Source organism: Zophobas morio, unplaced genomic scaffold (assembly GCF_036711695.1).
Source record: "Zophobas morio isolate AGI-343-1 ecotype UQ-CSIRO unplaced genomic scaffold, CSIRO_AGI_Zmor_V1 ptg000021l, whole genome shotgun sequence".
NCBI lineage: Eukaryota > Metazoa > Arthropoda > Insecta > Coleoptera > Tenebrionidae > Zophobas > Zophobas morio.
This window is the reverse complement of record NW_026972126.1, coordinates 28043032-28057842: the sequence shown is the minus strand read 5'-3', so window position 1 is coordinate 28057842 and position 14811 is coordinate 28043032. Positions and strand designations below refer to the sequence as shown.

The 14811-nt window shown below is 38.0% G+C and overlaps 5 protein-coding genes across 5 annotated transcripts; 3 read left to right on the top strand and 2 right to left on the bottom strand.

Annotated features, from left to right (window-relative positions):
- Window positions 1-119: 119 nt before the first annotated feature.
- On the top strand, window positions 120-1562 carry LOC135133279 (antichymotrypsin-2-like). Its single transcript, XM_064061630.1, has 4 exons — window positions 120-263; window positions 310-1101; window positions 1149-1299; window positions 1352-1562. Exons 1-4 carry the CDS (start codon window positions 159-161, stop codon window positions 1480-1482), a joined length of 1179 nt encoding a protein of 392 aa, XP_063917700.1. The 5' UTR covers window positions 120-158; the 3' UTR covers window positions 1483-1562.
- Window positions 1563-3798: 2236 nt separating this feature from the next.
- On the top strand, window positions 3799-5403 carry LOC135133276 (alaserpin-like). The gene is made up of 4 exons (XM_064061628.1): window positions 3799-4134; window positions 4183-4974; window positions 5022-5172; window positions 5225-5403. Exons 1-4 carry the CDS (start codon window positions 4030-4032, stop codon window positions 5353-5355), a joined length of 1179 nt encoding a protein of 392 aa, XP_063917698.1. The 5' UTR covers window positions 3799-4029; the 3' UTR covers window positions 5356-5403.
- Window positions 5404-5518: 115 nt separating this feature from the next.
- Window positions 5519-6972, top strand: LOC135133282 (alaserpin-like). The gene is made up of 4 exons (XM_064061634.1): window positions 5519-5661; window positions 5706-6491; window positions 6537-6687; window positions 6735-6972. The coding sequence occupies exons 1-4, from the start codon at window positions 5560-5562 to the stop codon at window positions 6860-6862; spliced, it is 1167 nt and encodes a 388-aa protein (XP_063917704.1). The 5' UTR covers window positions 5519-5559; the 3' UTR covers window positions 6863-6972.
- On the bottom strand, window positions 6887-8205 carry LOC135133280 (alaserpin-like). Its single transcript, XM_064061631.1, has 4 exons — window positions 8095-8205; window positions 7258-8049; window positions 7063-7213; window positions 6887-7014 (listed from the first exon to the last, which is right to left on the bottom strand). Exons 1-4 carry the CDS (start codon window positions 8197-8199, stop codon window positions 6887-6889), a joined length of 1176 nt encoding a protein of 391 aa, XP_063917701.1. The 5' UTR covers window positions 8200-8205.
- A 4751-nt stretch (window positions 8206-12956) lies between these two features.
- LOC135133196 (alaserpin-like) lies at window positions 12957-14358 on the bottom strand. The gene is made up of 4 exons (XM_064061495.1): window positions 14241-14358; window positions 13404-14195; window positions 13209-13359; window positions 12957-13160 (listed from the first exon to the last, which is right to left on the bottom strand). Exons 1-4 carry the CDS (start codon window positions 14343-14345, stop codon window positions 13033-13035), a joined length of 1176 nt encoding a protein of 391 aa, XP_063917565.1. The 5' UTR covers window positions 14346-14358; the 3' UTR covers window positions 12957-13032.
- Window positions 14359-14811: the final 453 nt, after the last annotated feature.

The following is a 14811-nucleotide window of genomic DNA, read 5'->3' as shown; positions in this document are numbered from 1 at the left end:
ATTTTATCTCAGACTTCAACACAGCAAATTTGATGTTTTTTCAAAATTGAAAACTCAGCTCAAATAAATCGTTGACCTTTGGTGCATTATCTCCGAATTTGTTGATCGGGTAAATATAACACGAGTTCCACAGATCAGTTTGTACTGAAAGTGCAGCAATGAAGACCTACATCACCCTTGTCTCCTTCATCACCGTGGTTTTTGCAACCACCGCAGATGAATTTACAAAAGCAAACAACAAATTTGCTTCAGCCGTGTACAAAGTAAGTCAATCTTCCACTTTGCCAAAAATGCAAAATTCCCTTCTAGGAAATCGCCAAAAACGAAAATGAAAACTTCTTGATTAGTCCATTCTCGGCGGAAACCATTCTAGCTTTAACTCACGCAGGGGCTAAAGGTCAAACCGCCAAAGAACTACAAAATGCCATCTATCTTCCCGAAGACAACAAAAAAATTGAAGAAGGGGTTAAAACTTTACTTCCGTCTTTGAAAGGACACGATGCCTACACCCTTCGAACCGCCAACAAGATGTACATAAAAAACGACTTCCATTTAAACCCCGGCTTCCGAAAAGTTGCAACTGAAGCCTTCTTCGCCAATACTGAAAGCATCGACTTTGTGCGAAACGTCAAGGCTGCTCACGTTATGAACAACTGGGTCGAGAAGCAAACCGAGAACAGAATCCAGAATTTGATAAATCCGAGCGTTTTGAATAATGAAACGAGGCTCGTTTTGATAAACGCGTTGTACTTTAAAGCCAACTGGTCGCACCCGTTTCATCTTTCACACACGACGGAGATCGACTTCTACAAGACTGCTACGAATGTTGTCAAAGTGGATGCTTTGGCTAATGATCACGGACAAGAATTTCTCTTCTATGAATGTGGTCGTGTTAACGCGAAGTTTCTAGAATTACCGTTTAAAGGTGGAGAGGCTTCGATGACCATCATTTTACCAAATAAGAAAGAGGGTTTGACAGAACTCGAAAATAATTTGGATCGTGTTTTAATCCCTCATAATCTGACGTATCAGACGGTTGAAGTGCGAATCCCCAAATTCAAAATCGAAAGCGAAATTAACTTGAAGGAAATTCTCAAAAATGTACGTTAGGTTAATAGTTTAACAATTATGTAACAGTTTTCTTGCAGCTGGGTGTTACAACAATATTTAAAGATTTTGAAGCTGATCTCAGTGGCATTGCTGGTCAACGTGGTGATTTGGTTGTCAATGAGGTGCTCCAGAAGAGTTACATCGATGTTAATGAGGAGGGAGTAGAAGCAGCTGCCGCTACGTTTTCTAGTAAGTCGACGAAAAAATTGTCAAGGTTGTACTAATAGGAAAATTTTTGTAGTTGTTTATGTATCCCTGCAGGGCTTTCTCGACGAACCACAGCAATTTTTTGCCGAGCATCCTTTCATTTTCTACATTAAGGTTAAAGGAGTGATCGTATTCGTAGGAAGGGTTACTGATCCTTCCAACTGATTGTTTCTATGTAAATATTTACACACAATTTAATAACTGAAACTATATCAAAATAAATTTGTCTGAATTTTTTTCTGTTATTTGCACGAGTTTTTTTATCATCGGGATAACCCAGACATCAACGCAGCAAATTTGATGTTTTTCTTAAACTTGAAAAGTCAGCTCGAGGAAATCCTTGACCTCTGGTGCATTATCTCTGAATTGTGATAATCGAATAAATATCACCCGAACAAGTTCCACAGCTCAGATTATCTCTATCCAGAGTGCAGCGAACAATGCAGACGAATTCACAAAAGCAAACAACAAATTTGCCTCAACCGTCTATAGTGTTAAAGACAATCTTCCACTTTGTCGAAAGTCAAAAATTTTCTTGCAGCAAATCGCCAAAAACGACAATGAAAATTTCTTGGTGAGTCCACTCTCGGCCGAAACTGAAAAAAAATCCTCAATGCGCTTAAATATACCCCTTTCATTTGGAAGATACAAAGTAGTTACATTTTTTTAAAACAATATCTAGTAAAAATGAGTTTAAAACTAGTTTGAATGAGGAGATTTGGAAACTTTAGAATTTTCAGAAACTTTAGAATCTTTAAAATCATAAGAATCCTTAAAATTGTTAGAAAATTTAGAATCTTTGGAATCTCTAGAATCTTTAAAGTTTTTAAGATCTCTAAAACCTCTAGAGTCTTTAGAAAATTTAGATTATTTTAGAATCTTTAGAATCTCTCGTCAAAATTTCTAGCATTTTTTTAATCTCTAGAATCGCTAGTCTCTAAAATTTGTACGATCTCTAGATTGTCTAAATTTTCTACAGTTTATGGAATTGCTGGAATCTGCATACCTAATCCCTGGAATATCGAGAATTTTTGAAACCTTTACAACCAAATTCAGGAATCCCTGAAATTTTTGTAATCTTGGCATTTCCTGAATTCTTTGCAATCTCCGAATTTTTCATAACCTTTGATTTTTCTGAAACTTCTAGAATTTTTGATATAAAAATGATTTGGAAATTTTAGAACCTCTAGAAACTTTAGAATCCTTAAATCAATAGAATCCCTAAAACTCTTAGAAGATCTAGGATCTTTAGAATGTTTAGAATCTTTACAGTCTCTTAAGATCTCTAAAACCTCTACAGTCTTTAGAACTTTAGATTATTTTAGAGGCTTTAGAATCGTCAAAATTTCTAGAATCTATAATCTTTGGAATCTCTCTTCGCAATTTCTACCATTTTTTTAATCTCTAGAATCGCTAGTCTCTAAAACTTGTACGATCTCTAGATTGTCTAAATTCTCTACAAATTATAGAATTACTGGAATCTGTATAATCCCTGGAATATCGAGAATTTTTGAAACCTTTACAACCAAATTCAGGAATCCCTGAAATTTTTGTAATCTTGGCATTTCCTGAATTCTTTGCAATCTCCGAATTTTTCATAACCTTTGATTTTTCTGAAACTTCTAGAATTTTTGATATAAAAATGATTTGGAAATTTTAGAACCTCTAAAAACTTTAGAATCCTTAAATCAATAGAATCCCTAAAATTCTTAGAAAATCTAGAATCTTTACAGTCTTTAAGATCTCTAAAACCTCTAGAATCTATAGAAACTTTAGATTATTTTAGGGTCTTTAGAATCGTCAAAATTCTTAGAATCTATAGAATCTTTAGAATCTTTAGAATCTTTCTTCAAAATTTCTACCATTTTTTAAATCTCTAGAATCGTTGGAATAGCTAGACTCTAAAATTTGTACAATCTCTAGATCGTCTAAATTCTCTACAATTTCTAGAACTACTGGAATCTGTATAATCCCTGGAATATCGAGAATCTTTGAAACCTTAACAACCAAATTCAGGAATCGCTGAAATTTTTGGAATCTTGGCAATTCCTGAATTCTTTGCAATCTCCGAATTTTTCATAACCTTCTAGAATTTTTGATATAAAAATGATTTGGAAATTTTAGAACGTCTAGAAACTTTAGAATCCTTAAATCAATAGAATCCCTAAAATTCTTAGAAGATCTAGAATCTTTAGAATGTCTAGAATCTTTACAGTCTCTTAAGATCTCTAAAACCTCTAGAATCTATAGAAACATTTTTAGTTGTTTTTTTTTCAGGTGTTATTACACCAGTGATGGCCTACATTAACAAACTCAAATAATTTTTTGCTGATCACCCTTTCATTTCCTACATTAAGGTTAAAGGAGTCATTATATTCGTAGGAAGGGTTACTGATCCTTCCAAGTGATTGTTCCTAAGTAAGCAAATATTTTCAAACAATTTAATAACTGAAACTATAATAATAATATGTAAAAAAATCTATATCAGAATAAATTTCTCTGATTTTTTCGCCGTTTTTTCCATGAGTTTTGTTATTATCGGGATAACATAGACATCAACAGAGCAAATTACTTAGATGTTTTTCCTAAACTTGAGAACTCAGGTCGAGCAAATCCTTGACCTCTTGTGCATTATCTCTGAATTTTGTTGATCGGGTAAATATCACTCGAACACGTTCCACAGCTCAGTTTGTCTCTACCAAGAGTGCAGCGATGAAGACCTCCCTCATCATTTTGTCTTTCATCGGCATAGTTTTAGCAAACGATGAAGACGATTTCACAAAAGCAAACAACAAATTTGCTTCAACCGTCTATAGTGTAAGTCCAAAATCTTCCACTTCGTCGAAAGTCAAAATTCCTTCGTAGGAAATCGCCAAAAACAAAAAAGAAAACTTCTTGGTAAGTCCATTCTCGGCGGAAACCATTTTGGCTTTAACGCACGCAGGGGCTAAAGGTCCAACCGCCCAAGAGCTACAAAACGCCATACATCTTCCAGGAGACAACAAAAAAATTGAAGAAGGAGCTAAAACCTTGCTTCCATCTTTACAAACACACGATCCTTACACTCTTAAAACCGCTAACAAGATGTACATAAAAAACAACTTCGAGATAAAACCCGATTTCAAACAAGTTGCAACTGAAGCTTTCTTCGCCGACAGTGAAAGCATCGACTTTGTTGAAAATGTCAAGGCTGCTGAAACCATGAACACCTGGGTGGAGAAGCAAACCGAGAACAGAATCCAGAATTTGATAAGTCCCGACGTTGTGAATAACGAAACAAGACTCGTTTTGATAAACGCGCTGTATTTTAAAGCCAACTGGTCATCGCGTTTTCATCTTTCATACACTAAAAAGATCGATTTTTACAAGAGTGCTGCAGATGTGGTCAAAGTAGACGCGATGACTAATAAACACGGACAAAGATTTCTCTTTTTTGATTGTCATCATCTCAACGCCAAGTTTCTAGAATTACCGTTTAAAGGTGAGGAAGCTTCGATGACCTTTATTTTGCCAAATGACAAAGACGGTTTGCCACGACTCGAGAGTGATTTGGAGAGAGCTTTAGTCCCACATAATCTGACACGTGAAAGGCTGACAGTGCAATTACCCAAATTTAAAATCGAAAGCAAAATTGACTTGAAGAAGATGCTGAAAAACGTACGATAACTTAACACTGTAACAATTATTTAATAGTTTTGTTGCAGCTAGGAGTAGTGACAGTATTTACAGATTTTCAAGCCGATCTTAGTGGTATTGCGGGTGAGCCCGGTGACTTAGTTGTCAATGAGGTGGTCCAGAAGAGTTTTATCGATGTCAATGAAGAAGGAGTGGAAGCAGCAGCTGCCACGTTTGCTCGTAAGTCAAAAAAGTTATAAAACATTAATTTATAGTTGTTTTTTTTTTTTAGTTGTTGCTGTACCCATGATGGGCTTCTCCAACAAACCCAAAGAATTTTTAGCTGATCACCCTTTCATTTTCTACATTAGGGTTAAAGGAGTGATCATATTCGTCGGACGGGTTATTGATCCTTCCAACTAACTATGCAACAAAATATGTTCACTCAATTGAATAAAAATTGTATATAAATTGTATATTTAATTATCGTCGGAAAAGCCAATGAACCGATTTACCAGAAATGTTTACCACACACCAAACTTATTTTCGTGTTTATCTAATCAATAAAAACTGCTTCTTGACCTCCTCCAATCACAGTTTCTTTCGTGTTGCCTTCGCAACAACAACATGATGCTGTTCCTCCTAGCTTTCGTTCTTTGCGTTGCTTCGGCAGAAGATTCCCACGTTTCCCTAAACGCGAACAACCTCTTCACCCCCACCGTTTACAAAGTAAGTGACTTGTGAGTAAAACCCACCTAGACAAAACTTTCCAGGAAATCGCCAAATCAGAAACTGGAAACTTCTTAGTGAGTCCCTTTTCGGCCAAAATCATTCTATCTCTAGCTCAGTCCGGCTGCAAAAACGAAACGGCGAAAGAAATCAGACAGGCTTTGTACCTCCCAGACGACAACTCTAAAATACAAAGCCAAGTTAAAAACGTCCTTTCTGCTTTAACCAAAAACGAATATGCTTTACACGCAGCCAACAAGATCTACGTCAAGGAAAACTTTGCGATTAATGACGAGTTCAAACAAGAAGCGGTGGAAGTGTATCAATCTGAAATCGAAAGCCTCGATTTTTGTAAAAAAGAGGAAGCTGCGACTGCGATGAACCAGTGGGTGGAAGAGAAAACCCAAAACAAGATACAGAATTTGATAAATCCAGACATACTAGACAACAAGACGAGAGCCGTCTTGATAAACGCTCTTTATTTTCAAGGGAACTGGTCAATAACGTTCCCACCGATGCTAACAGCCAAAGCTAACTTTTACAAAAGTGAGAACGAAGTGGTTGAAGTCGACACCATGAACCTCGAAGACGAAGAACTCTTGTACTACGAGTGTCCCTATTTAAACGCCAAATTGTTAGAACTTCCATTCAAGGGTGAAGGCGCCTCCATGACCATCGTGCTCCCCAACGAAAAGCATGGTTTAGCTTCCCTCGAAAGCAACATCAAGTGGGTTTTCACCCCCCATAACCTAACTCTGGAGACTGTAAGCGTCGCCTTACCCAAATTTAAAATCGAGAGTCAGCTCGACTTGAAAGCCGTTCTCCAAAATGTGAGTACCGTAGTTAAGTTTGACCAGATTTTAATTCAGTTGTAGTTGGGGGTTGCCAAAGTTTTTGATGAGGAGCAAGCAGACTTGAGCGGGATTGCTGGAGAAAAAGGGGATTTGATAATAAGCGCGGTTGTTCAGAAGACGTTTGTTGAAGTGGACGAGAAGGGGGTGGAAGCTGCCGCCGCCACCTACATCCGTAAGTGTGACGTTTTTGTTTGTTAAAATCTAGAGAAAGTGTTGCAGCTGTGATTGTTCCTGATATGGGGGTTGTGGATCCGAAGACGTTCATAGCAGACCACCCCTTCATCTTCTACATCAAGGTGAAAGGAGTGATATTGTTTGCAGGTCGGGTCGTACTACCAACTTTGTGATTGTAAATATATTGTGACACTCAGTTAATATTTAGGGTTTTTTACCCGCCCAGCAAAAAGAATACATTTTTTGTATAATATATAGTAAATAAATGGACGATTAAAGACGATCTCTTTGGGTGGTTGTGAAACGACAGAAGTTGCAACGACACCTGTGGAATCAAAATTAAAATAACCATAACATCGATTGACTTACATACCAACATAGGTAGCAGCTGCTGCTTCCACCCCTCCTTCATTCAAATCGATGAAAGCCTTCTGGACCACCTTGCTTACCACCAAGTCACCCTTCTTTCCAGAAATCCCGCTCAAATCAGCTTGCGCAGGGTCAAAAATTTTGCTTGCACCTAACTTCAAAAACATCAAAATTGCCAACTAATTCAACATGTACTCACACTTTGCAACGTTGCCTTCAGGTCCATGGTATTGTCAAACTTGAATTTGGAGATGGCGACGTTAACGTATGTCGATTCCAGCTGCCTTGAAACGTTAAAAACCTCACAAGCGTGCTTTTCCAACTCCGAAAGCCCGTCTTTAGCTTGAGGAAGCACAAACACCATAGAAAAATCGTCATTTGCAAAAGACAATTCCAGAAACTCAGCTTTCAAGCTTTTGCTTTCGTGGTACTTGAAGTGTTTGCGCGAATGGTGCAAAAAGTCCACTTTGACCACATCGTTTGCCGTTCTGTAGAAATCCCCCTTCTGGGTGTTACTCACCGAGAACTGCACCGACCAGTTCCCTTTGAAACGCAACGCGTTGACCAGCACGAGAACTGTATCCGGTGTTAGAGCGTCCGGAGTTACCAGGTTCTTGATGACGTTGTGGGTTTTGTTCTCCACCCATTTGTTAATAGTGTCGGCTGCTTGTTGTGGTTTGCCGAAATCCAGGGTTTCAGAAAGAGCGTCAAAATAATCTTTTGCTACAGTCAAGAAGGTGTCTTTGATTTTGAAGTCCTTCTGTGCGAATAGTGCGTTGGCTATGTTGCAGGCGACTTTGTCGTTCTTTTGGAGTTGTCCAAGAAGGGTTTTTTCTTCGGTTTGAATTTGTTTTTTGTCGTTTGGAAGGTGTAAGGTTTGGGCGAGTTCTTGCGCTGTTGATCCTTCGCAGCCGGAGTGGAGAAGAGCTAAGACTGTGTCGGCGGAAAGGGGGCTGAGGATGAGGTTGCCTGTTTCGGTTTTGATTATTTGCTACGGTGGTTGTGTTAATGGGTTAACGATTATGGAAAGAGTTACCTTGTATAGGTCAGAAGTGAAGCGATTGTTGGCTTCTATTATTTTTAATGGTTGGTTTTGAGCTGTGGCGGCAGCCATAAGTAGTAAGAAAACTAGAAGAGTCATTTTGATACTTGAAAGTGATAGACAGAAGTGTTTATTTGTAACTAGATCGTTTAAATAAAATATAATTTTAAGGCCACAAATGACGTCAACGAAAAATATATGTGTTAAAAATGCATACCTGTGTACAGAATTTACTGATAAGTACACAAACCTGTGAATTTTAATAACTGACCTTCCAATTGGGTTATTTACGTGTGGTAAAAAAAGAAACATTGCTATTTTAAGAATGAAATAAACATCGAACATATACTTTAAAGTACTATTTTTTGTTTTCGAACAGAGGCACCAACAATAACAACTTACAAGCTTGATATTTCATAACAATGCAATAATACTTCAAGCATGTTTCACTACGCATTTTCTTGTGCAGAAATATGGACTTCGCGATTAAGCGACGAATAAAAAAAATAATCACAGTTCATAAGGGGCGGGTGGGTGGAGCTTATCCATTACCTTCTTTTTTAATACACGCAGTCTTCTTTCAAAGATTTTTTTTTTCTCTTCTGCATTCCCTATTTCTTTTTAAAACAATTCGATAATACTTCAAACAAGTTTCACTCAGTAATTTTTTGTCTCACAACTAAGTAAAAATTTATCACAATTGAGAGGGGAGCGGGTGGGCGGGGCAAAATTTTTGGTTTCCTTTTCTTAATATATTTATATCTCTAACTTCCTTTCAACAATACGATATTTGAAACATGTTTTTTTTGTAAAGAAATATGAACTTGGCAGTTAAGCTCCGCCTCCCGTCTCACGACGAATAAAAAAGATTATCATATTTTAAACGGGGCTAGTGGGTGGGGCTAATCCATTGACTTTCACCAATAAAATGCTTGAAATATCAAATGGCGAATTATTATGTTTTAAGTGTGGTTTTGTAGAAAAAAAAAACTGTATATATTAAGAGAAAAAAGTAAATGATTAAGCCCCGCCCACCCACCCCAATCTCAATTATGATGAACTTTTCATTTGTTGTGGGTTCGAAGGAGGAGTTTAATTGCAAAATCCACTTTTGTTTACAAACATGTACCATTTTAAAAATATTTTAAATTTGTTCTTGCGAAAAGATGACTACAGCATATTAAGAAAAAACAAAGGCTCAGTAAATGCCCCGCCACTCGGCCCCATTGCAATTCTGTTAGTCGCAAGCCGGGGGGTGGAGCTTAATTACAAAATCTTTATTTCTCTACAAGAAATTACCATATGGAACGTGTTTTAAGTATCGTGTTGTTAAAAGAAAACTATATATAAATATTAAGAAAAGAAACGCATGATTAAACACCACCCACTCGCACAATTGATACCCGGGTGGGTGGGTGGGGCATAATTGTGATTAAACCCCACCCACCCACCGCTACGTCAATCGTGATGAATTTTTCATTCGTTGTCAGATCGAGGGGCGGAGCTTAATTGCACAATCCACATTTGTCTACAAAAATGTACCATTTTAAACATGTTTTAGGTTTCTTGTCGTAAAAATAAGACTGTCTCGAGACAAAAGACTGAGTTTTAATTACAAAATCCTTGTTTTTCTACAAAAAATTACCATGTGAAACTTGTTCTAAAGTAATGTATTCTTCAAAGAAAAAAGTTTTTTTCGCTTTGTCATTACCTATTTTTTCTTAAAACAATACGATAACATTTCAAACAAGTTTCACTCCGTAATTTCTTACACTGACTCACAACAAATAAAAAATTGATCACAATTGAGATCCGGGTGGGTGGGTGGGGCATAATTGTGATTAAACTCCATCCACCCGCCGCTCTTTGTATCATGATGAATTTTTCATTCGTTGTCACTCTTCCCACAAACACAATCACTCCTTTGACTTTGATATAGTAAAGAAAAGGTCTGTCTGCTTTCAATATCTTGTGTGGTTCTCGTGGAGTACTCATAGCAACTGCGATCACCAAACAACAAATTTCAACCGCTACCAAAACCAAAATCACAAAACTTTCATGACCCAACGTCCTCCTCAACAAAAAAGAGGGTTTAGTTTACCTCAAAACCAACATCAAGTGGGTTTTCAACCCCTTTAATCTAACTCTGGAGACCGTGAGCTTCGCCTTATCTAAATTAAAAATCGAAAGTCAGCGCGACTTGAAAGTCGTGCCTTAAAATGTGAGTACTGTAGTTAACTTTGACAAGATTTTAATTTCCCTGTAGTTGGGGGTTGTCAAAGTTTTTGAAAAGAAGCGAACAGACTTGAGTGGAATCGAGACCTTAAGTTCTTCATAGCAGACCAACTCTTCATCTTGTATATCAAGGTGGGAGGAGTGATATTGTTTGTAGGTCGTGTGGTACTACCAAATTTATGAATACATATTGTACAATCTCAACCAATATTTAGGGCTTTTTACCCGCCCAACAAAAAGAATACAATTTTTTACTGATATATAGAAAATAAAAGGACGATCAAAGACGATCTCTCTCGTTGGTTGTGTAACGACAGAAATCATAACATTAGCTACAAAATCAAAATTAGATGCAACCATATCACCGATTGCCATATGTACCAAAAACCGTAGCAACCGCCGTTTCCACTCCTACCTCATTTAAATCAATGAAAGCCGACTGGACCACCTGGTTTACCACCAGATCTCCCTTCTTACCAGAAATCCCGCTCAGATCAGCTGTCTCACGGTCAAAAAAGGGGGCTTAGGATGAGGTTGTCGGTTTCAGTTTTAATTATTTGCTACAATGGTTGTGTTAATAGATTAACGATTTTGGAAAGCGTTACCTTGTATAGATCAGATGTGAAGCGATTGTTGGCTTCTACTTATTATTTTTAAGTTTTGGTTCTGAGCTGTAGCGAAGGCCATTAATAATAGAAAAACCAGAAGAGTCATTTTTGATATTTGAATGTGATAGACAGGAATGTTTATTGGTAACACTATAATTGCAGTGTCACAAATGATGCCCATTGAAAGATATATGTGTAAAAATACGAGCCTGTGTACATAATTTACTGATAAGCGCACATGTTCAATAAGGTAGCGATCTACCATTTGGGTTATTTATGGGTGGAGTAAAAAAGAAATATTGCTATTTTAAGTATGTAAAAAAAACTGACACAATACAGTCATCAAACAAAAATATAACTTGCTAAATAGAGACTTCATAACAAAAACGTAAAATACAACATTGTATACTTCCAACCATTTCAATAAAACAGTGGACCTAAATTGAGGACCAGCTTTGCAGGGGTCGTTAAGCCGATCCATAAATTGCGGACCAAGTAAGGTACCTAATCTACCTAGAAATAGTACCGACATCGGCTAGAGACACTAGCTGATGATGTTAGTTTTTACTTTCTAACTTACTAGGAGTATTTAATTATCGCTAATGCTAAAAAATAGCACACAATTGACATCCGAGTGGGTGGGTGAGACATAATTATGATTAAACCCCACCCACTCGCCGCTATCTCAATCATGATGAATTTTTCATTCGTTGTTAGAGCGGGGGGCGGAGCTTAATTGCAAAATCCACATTTATCTACAAAAATGTACCATTTTAAACATGTTTTAGGTTTCTCGTCGTAAAAACAACACTATGTATATTAAGAAAAAAAGTAAAAATATAGGCCCCACCCACCCTATCTCATTTGTGATTATTTTTTCATTCGTCTTGACCCAAAAGACTGAGTAATTTCAAAAAATCCTTGTTTTTCTACAAAAAATTACCATGTGAAACTTGTTCTGAAATAATGCATTCTTCAAAAAAAAAAAAGTTTTTTTCTCTTCTTCATTGCCTATTTTTTCTTAAAACAATACGATAACATTTCAAGTTTCACTCCGTAATTTCTTACACAGACTCACAACAAATAAAGAATTGATCACAACTGAGATCCGGGTGGGTGGGTGGGTGGGGCATAATTGTGATTAAACTCCATCCACCCGCCGCTATCTGAATCATGATGAATTTTTCATTCGTTGTCAATCTTCCCATAAGCACAATCACTACTTTGACTTTGATATTGTTACGAAATAAACCCATACGCCGCCCCAGTACGACGCCTATGCGTCTTCTAGTATGTACGCGTTTCTTCTTGTATGTAGTATGACTCATGGGCCGCGCGGATGCAAGTGGATGTCGCGACGGGCCCAGAAAGAGTCTCGAAGCGGCGCTCAAAAAGCCTGGAACCGGAAGTCACGAATACCCAATTCGAGAAAGAGCTCGATCGCCGAAATAAAGATTTAAATAGAGGCCACCTTCGGGAATGAGGATTTATTCATGAAGTGATCACGTCGAGTCCAGCGAGTGTTCAAACAAGTTACGCCGAAGTTATTTTGTGCATAATTGCTGTAGTAGTTCTCATTGTGGTTCTCATGGAGTACTCATAGCAACTGCGATCACTAAACAACCAATTTCAACCCCTACCAAAACCAAAATCACAAAACTTACATGACCCAACGTCCTCCCCCACGAAAAGGAGGGTTTAGATTACCTCGAAACTAACATCAAGTGGGTTTTCACCCCCCATAATCTAACTTTGGAGACCGTGAGCGTCGTGAAAGTTGTCCCCCAAAATGTGAGTACTGTAGTTAATTTTGACCAGATTTTAATTTCTTTGTAGTTGGGGGTTGTCAAAGTTTTTGATATGGAGCGAGCAGACTTGAGCGGGATTGCTGGCGACAAAGGGGATTTGATATAATCAGCGCTGTTGTTCAGAAGAAGTTTGTAGAACTGAACCAGAAAGAGGGTCTTGTGGACCTTAAGTTGTTCATAGAAGACCACCCCTTCATCTTCTACATCAAGGTGAAAGGAGTGATATTGTTGCAGGTCGGGTCGTACTACCAACTTTGTGATTGTATATTGTGCACACTCAATCAATATTTAGGGTTTTTTACTCGCCCAGCAAAAAGAATACATTTTTTGTATAATATATAGTAAATAAATGGACGATTAAAGACGACGTCTTTCGGTGGTTGTGAGATGACAGAAGTTAAAACGACACCTGCATAATCAAAATTAGAGCAACTATAACACTGGTTGAAGTACGTACCGACATACGTGGCAGCCGCTGCTTCCACCCCTCCTTCATTCAAATCGATAAAAGCCTTCTGGACCACCTTGCTTACCACCAAGTCACCTTTCTTTCCAGAAATCCCGCTCAAATCAGCTTGCGCAGGGTCAAAAATTTTGCTTGCACCTAACTTCAAAAGCATCAAAATTGCCAACTAGTTCAACACGTACTCACACTTTGCAACGTTGTCTTCAGGTCCATGGTATTGTCAAACTTGAATTTGGGGATGGCGACATTAACGTATGTCGATTCCAGCTGCCTTGAAACGTCAAAAACCTCACATGCGTGCTTTTCCAACTCCGAAAGCCCGTCTTTAGCTTGAGGAAGCACAAACACCATAGAAAAATCGTCATTTGCAAAAGACAATTCCAGGAACTCAGCTTTCAAGCTTTTGCTTTCATGGTACTTGAAGTGTTTGCGCGAATGGTGCAAAAAGTCCACTTTGAGCACATCGTTTGCCGTTCTGTAGAAATCCCCCTTCTGGGTGTTACTCACCGAGAACTGCACCGACCAGTTCCCTTTGAAACGCAACGCGTTGACCAGCACGAGAATTGTATCCGCTGTTAGAGCGTCCGGAGTTACCAGGTTCTTGATGACGTTGTGGGTTTTGTTCTCCACCCATTTGTTAATAATGTCGGCTGCTTGTTGTGGTTTACCGAAATCCAGGGTTTCAGAAAGAGCGTCAAAGTAATCTTTTGCTACTGTCAAGAAGGTGTCTTTGATTTTGAAGTCCTTCTGTGCGAATAGTGCGTTGGCTATGTTGCAGGCGACTTTGTCGTTCTTTTGGAGTTGTCCAAGAAGGTTTTTTTCTTCGGTTTGAATTTGCTTTTTGTCGTTTGGAAGGTGTAAGGTTTGGGCGAGTTCTTGCGCTGTTGATCCTTCGCAGCCGGAGTGGAGAAGAGCTAAGACTGTGTCGGCGGAAAGGGGGCTGAGGATGAGGTTGCCGGTTTCGGTTTTGATTAGTTGCTACGGTGGTTGTGTTAATGGGTTAACGATTTTGGAAAGAGTTACCTTGTATAGCTCAGAAGTGAAGCGATTGTTGGCTTCTATTACTTTTGAGGGTTGGTTTTGAGCTGTGGCGGCGGCCATAAGTAGTTGGAAAACAAGAAGAGTCATTTTGATGCTTGAAAGTGATAGACAGGAGTGTTTATTTGTAACTAGATCGTTTAAATAGAAGGCCACAAATGACGTCAACGAAAAATATATGTGTTAAAAATGCATACCTGTGTACAGAATTTACTGATAAGTACACAAACCTGTGAATTTTAATAACTGACCTTCCAATTGGATTATTTACGTGTGGTAAAAAAAGAAACATTGCTATTTTAAGAATGAAATAAACATCGAACATATACTTTAAAGTACTGTTTTTTGTTTTCGGACAGAGGCACCAACAATAATAACTTACAAGCTTGATATTTCATAACAATGCAATAATACTTCAAGCATGTTTCACTACGCATTTGCTTGTGCAGAAATATGGACTTCGCGATTAAGCGTCGAATAAAAAAAATAATCACAGTTCATAAGGGGCGGGTGGGTGGAGCTTATCCATTACCTTCTTTTTTAATACACGCAGTCT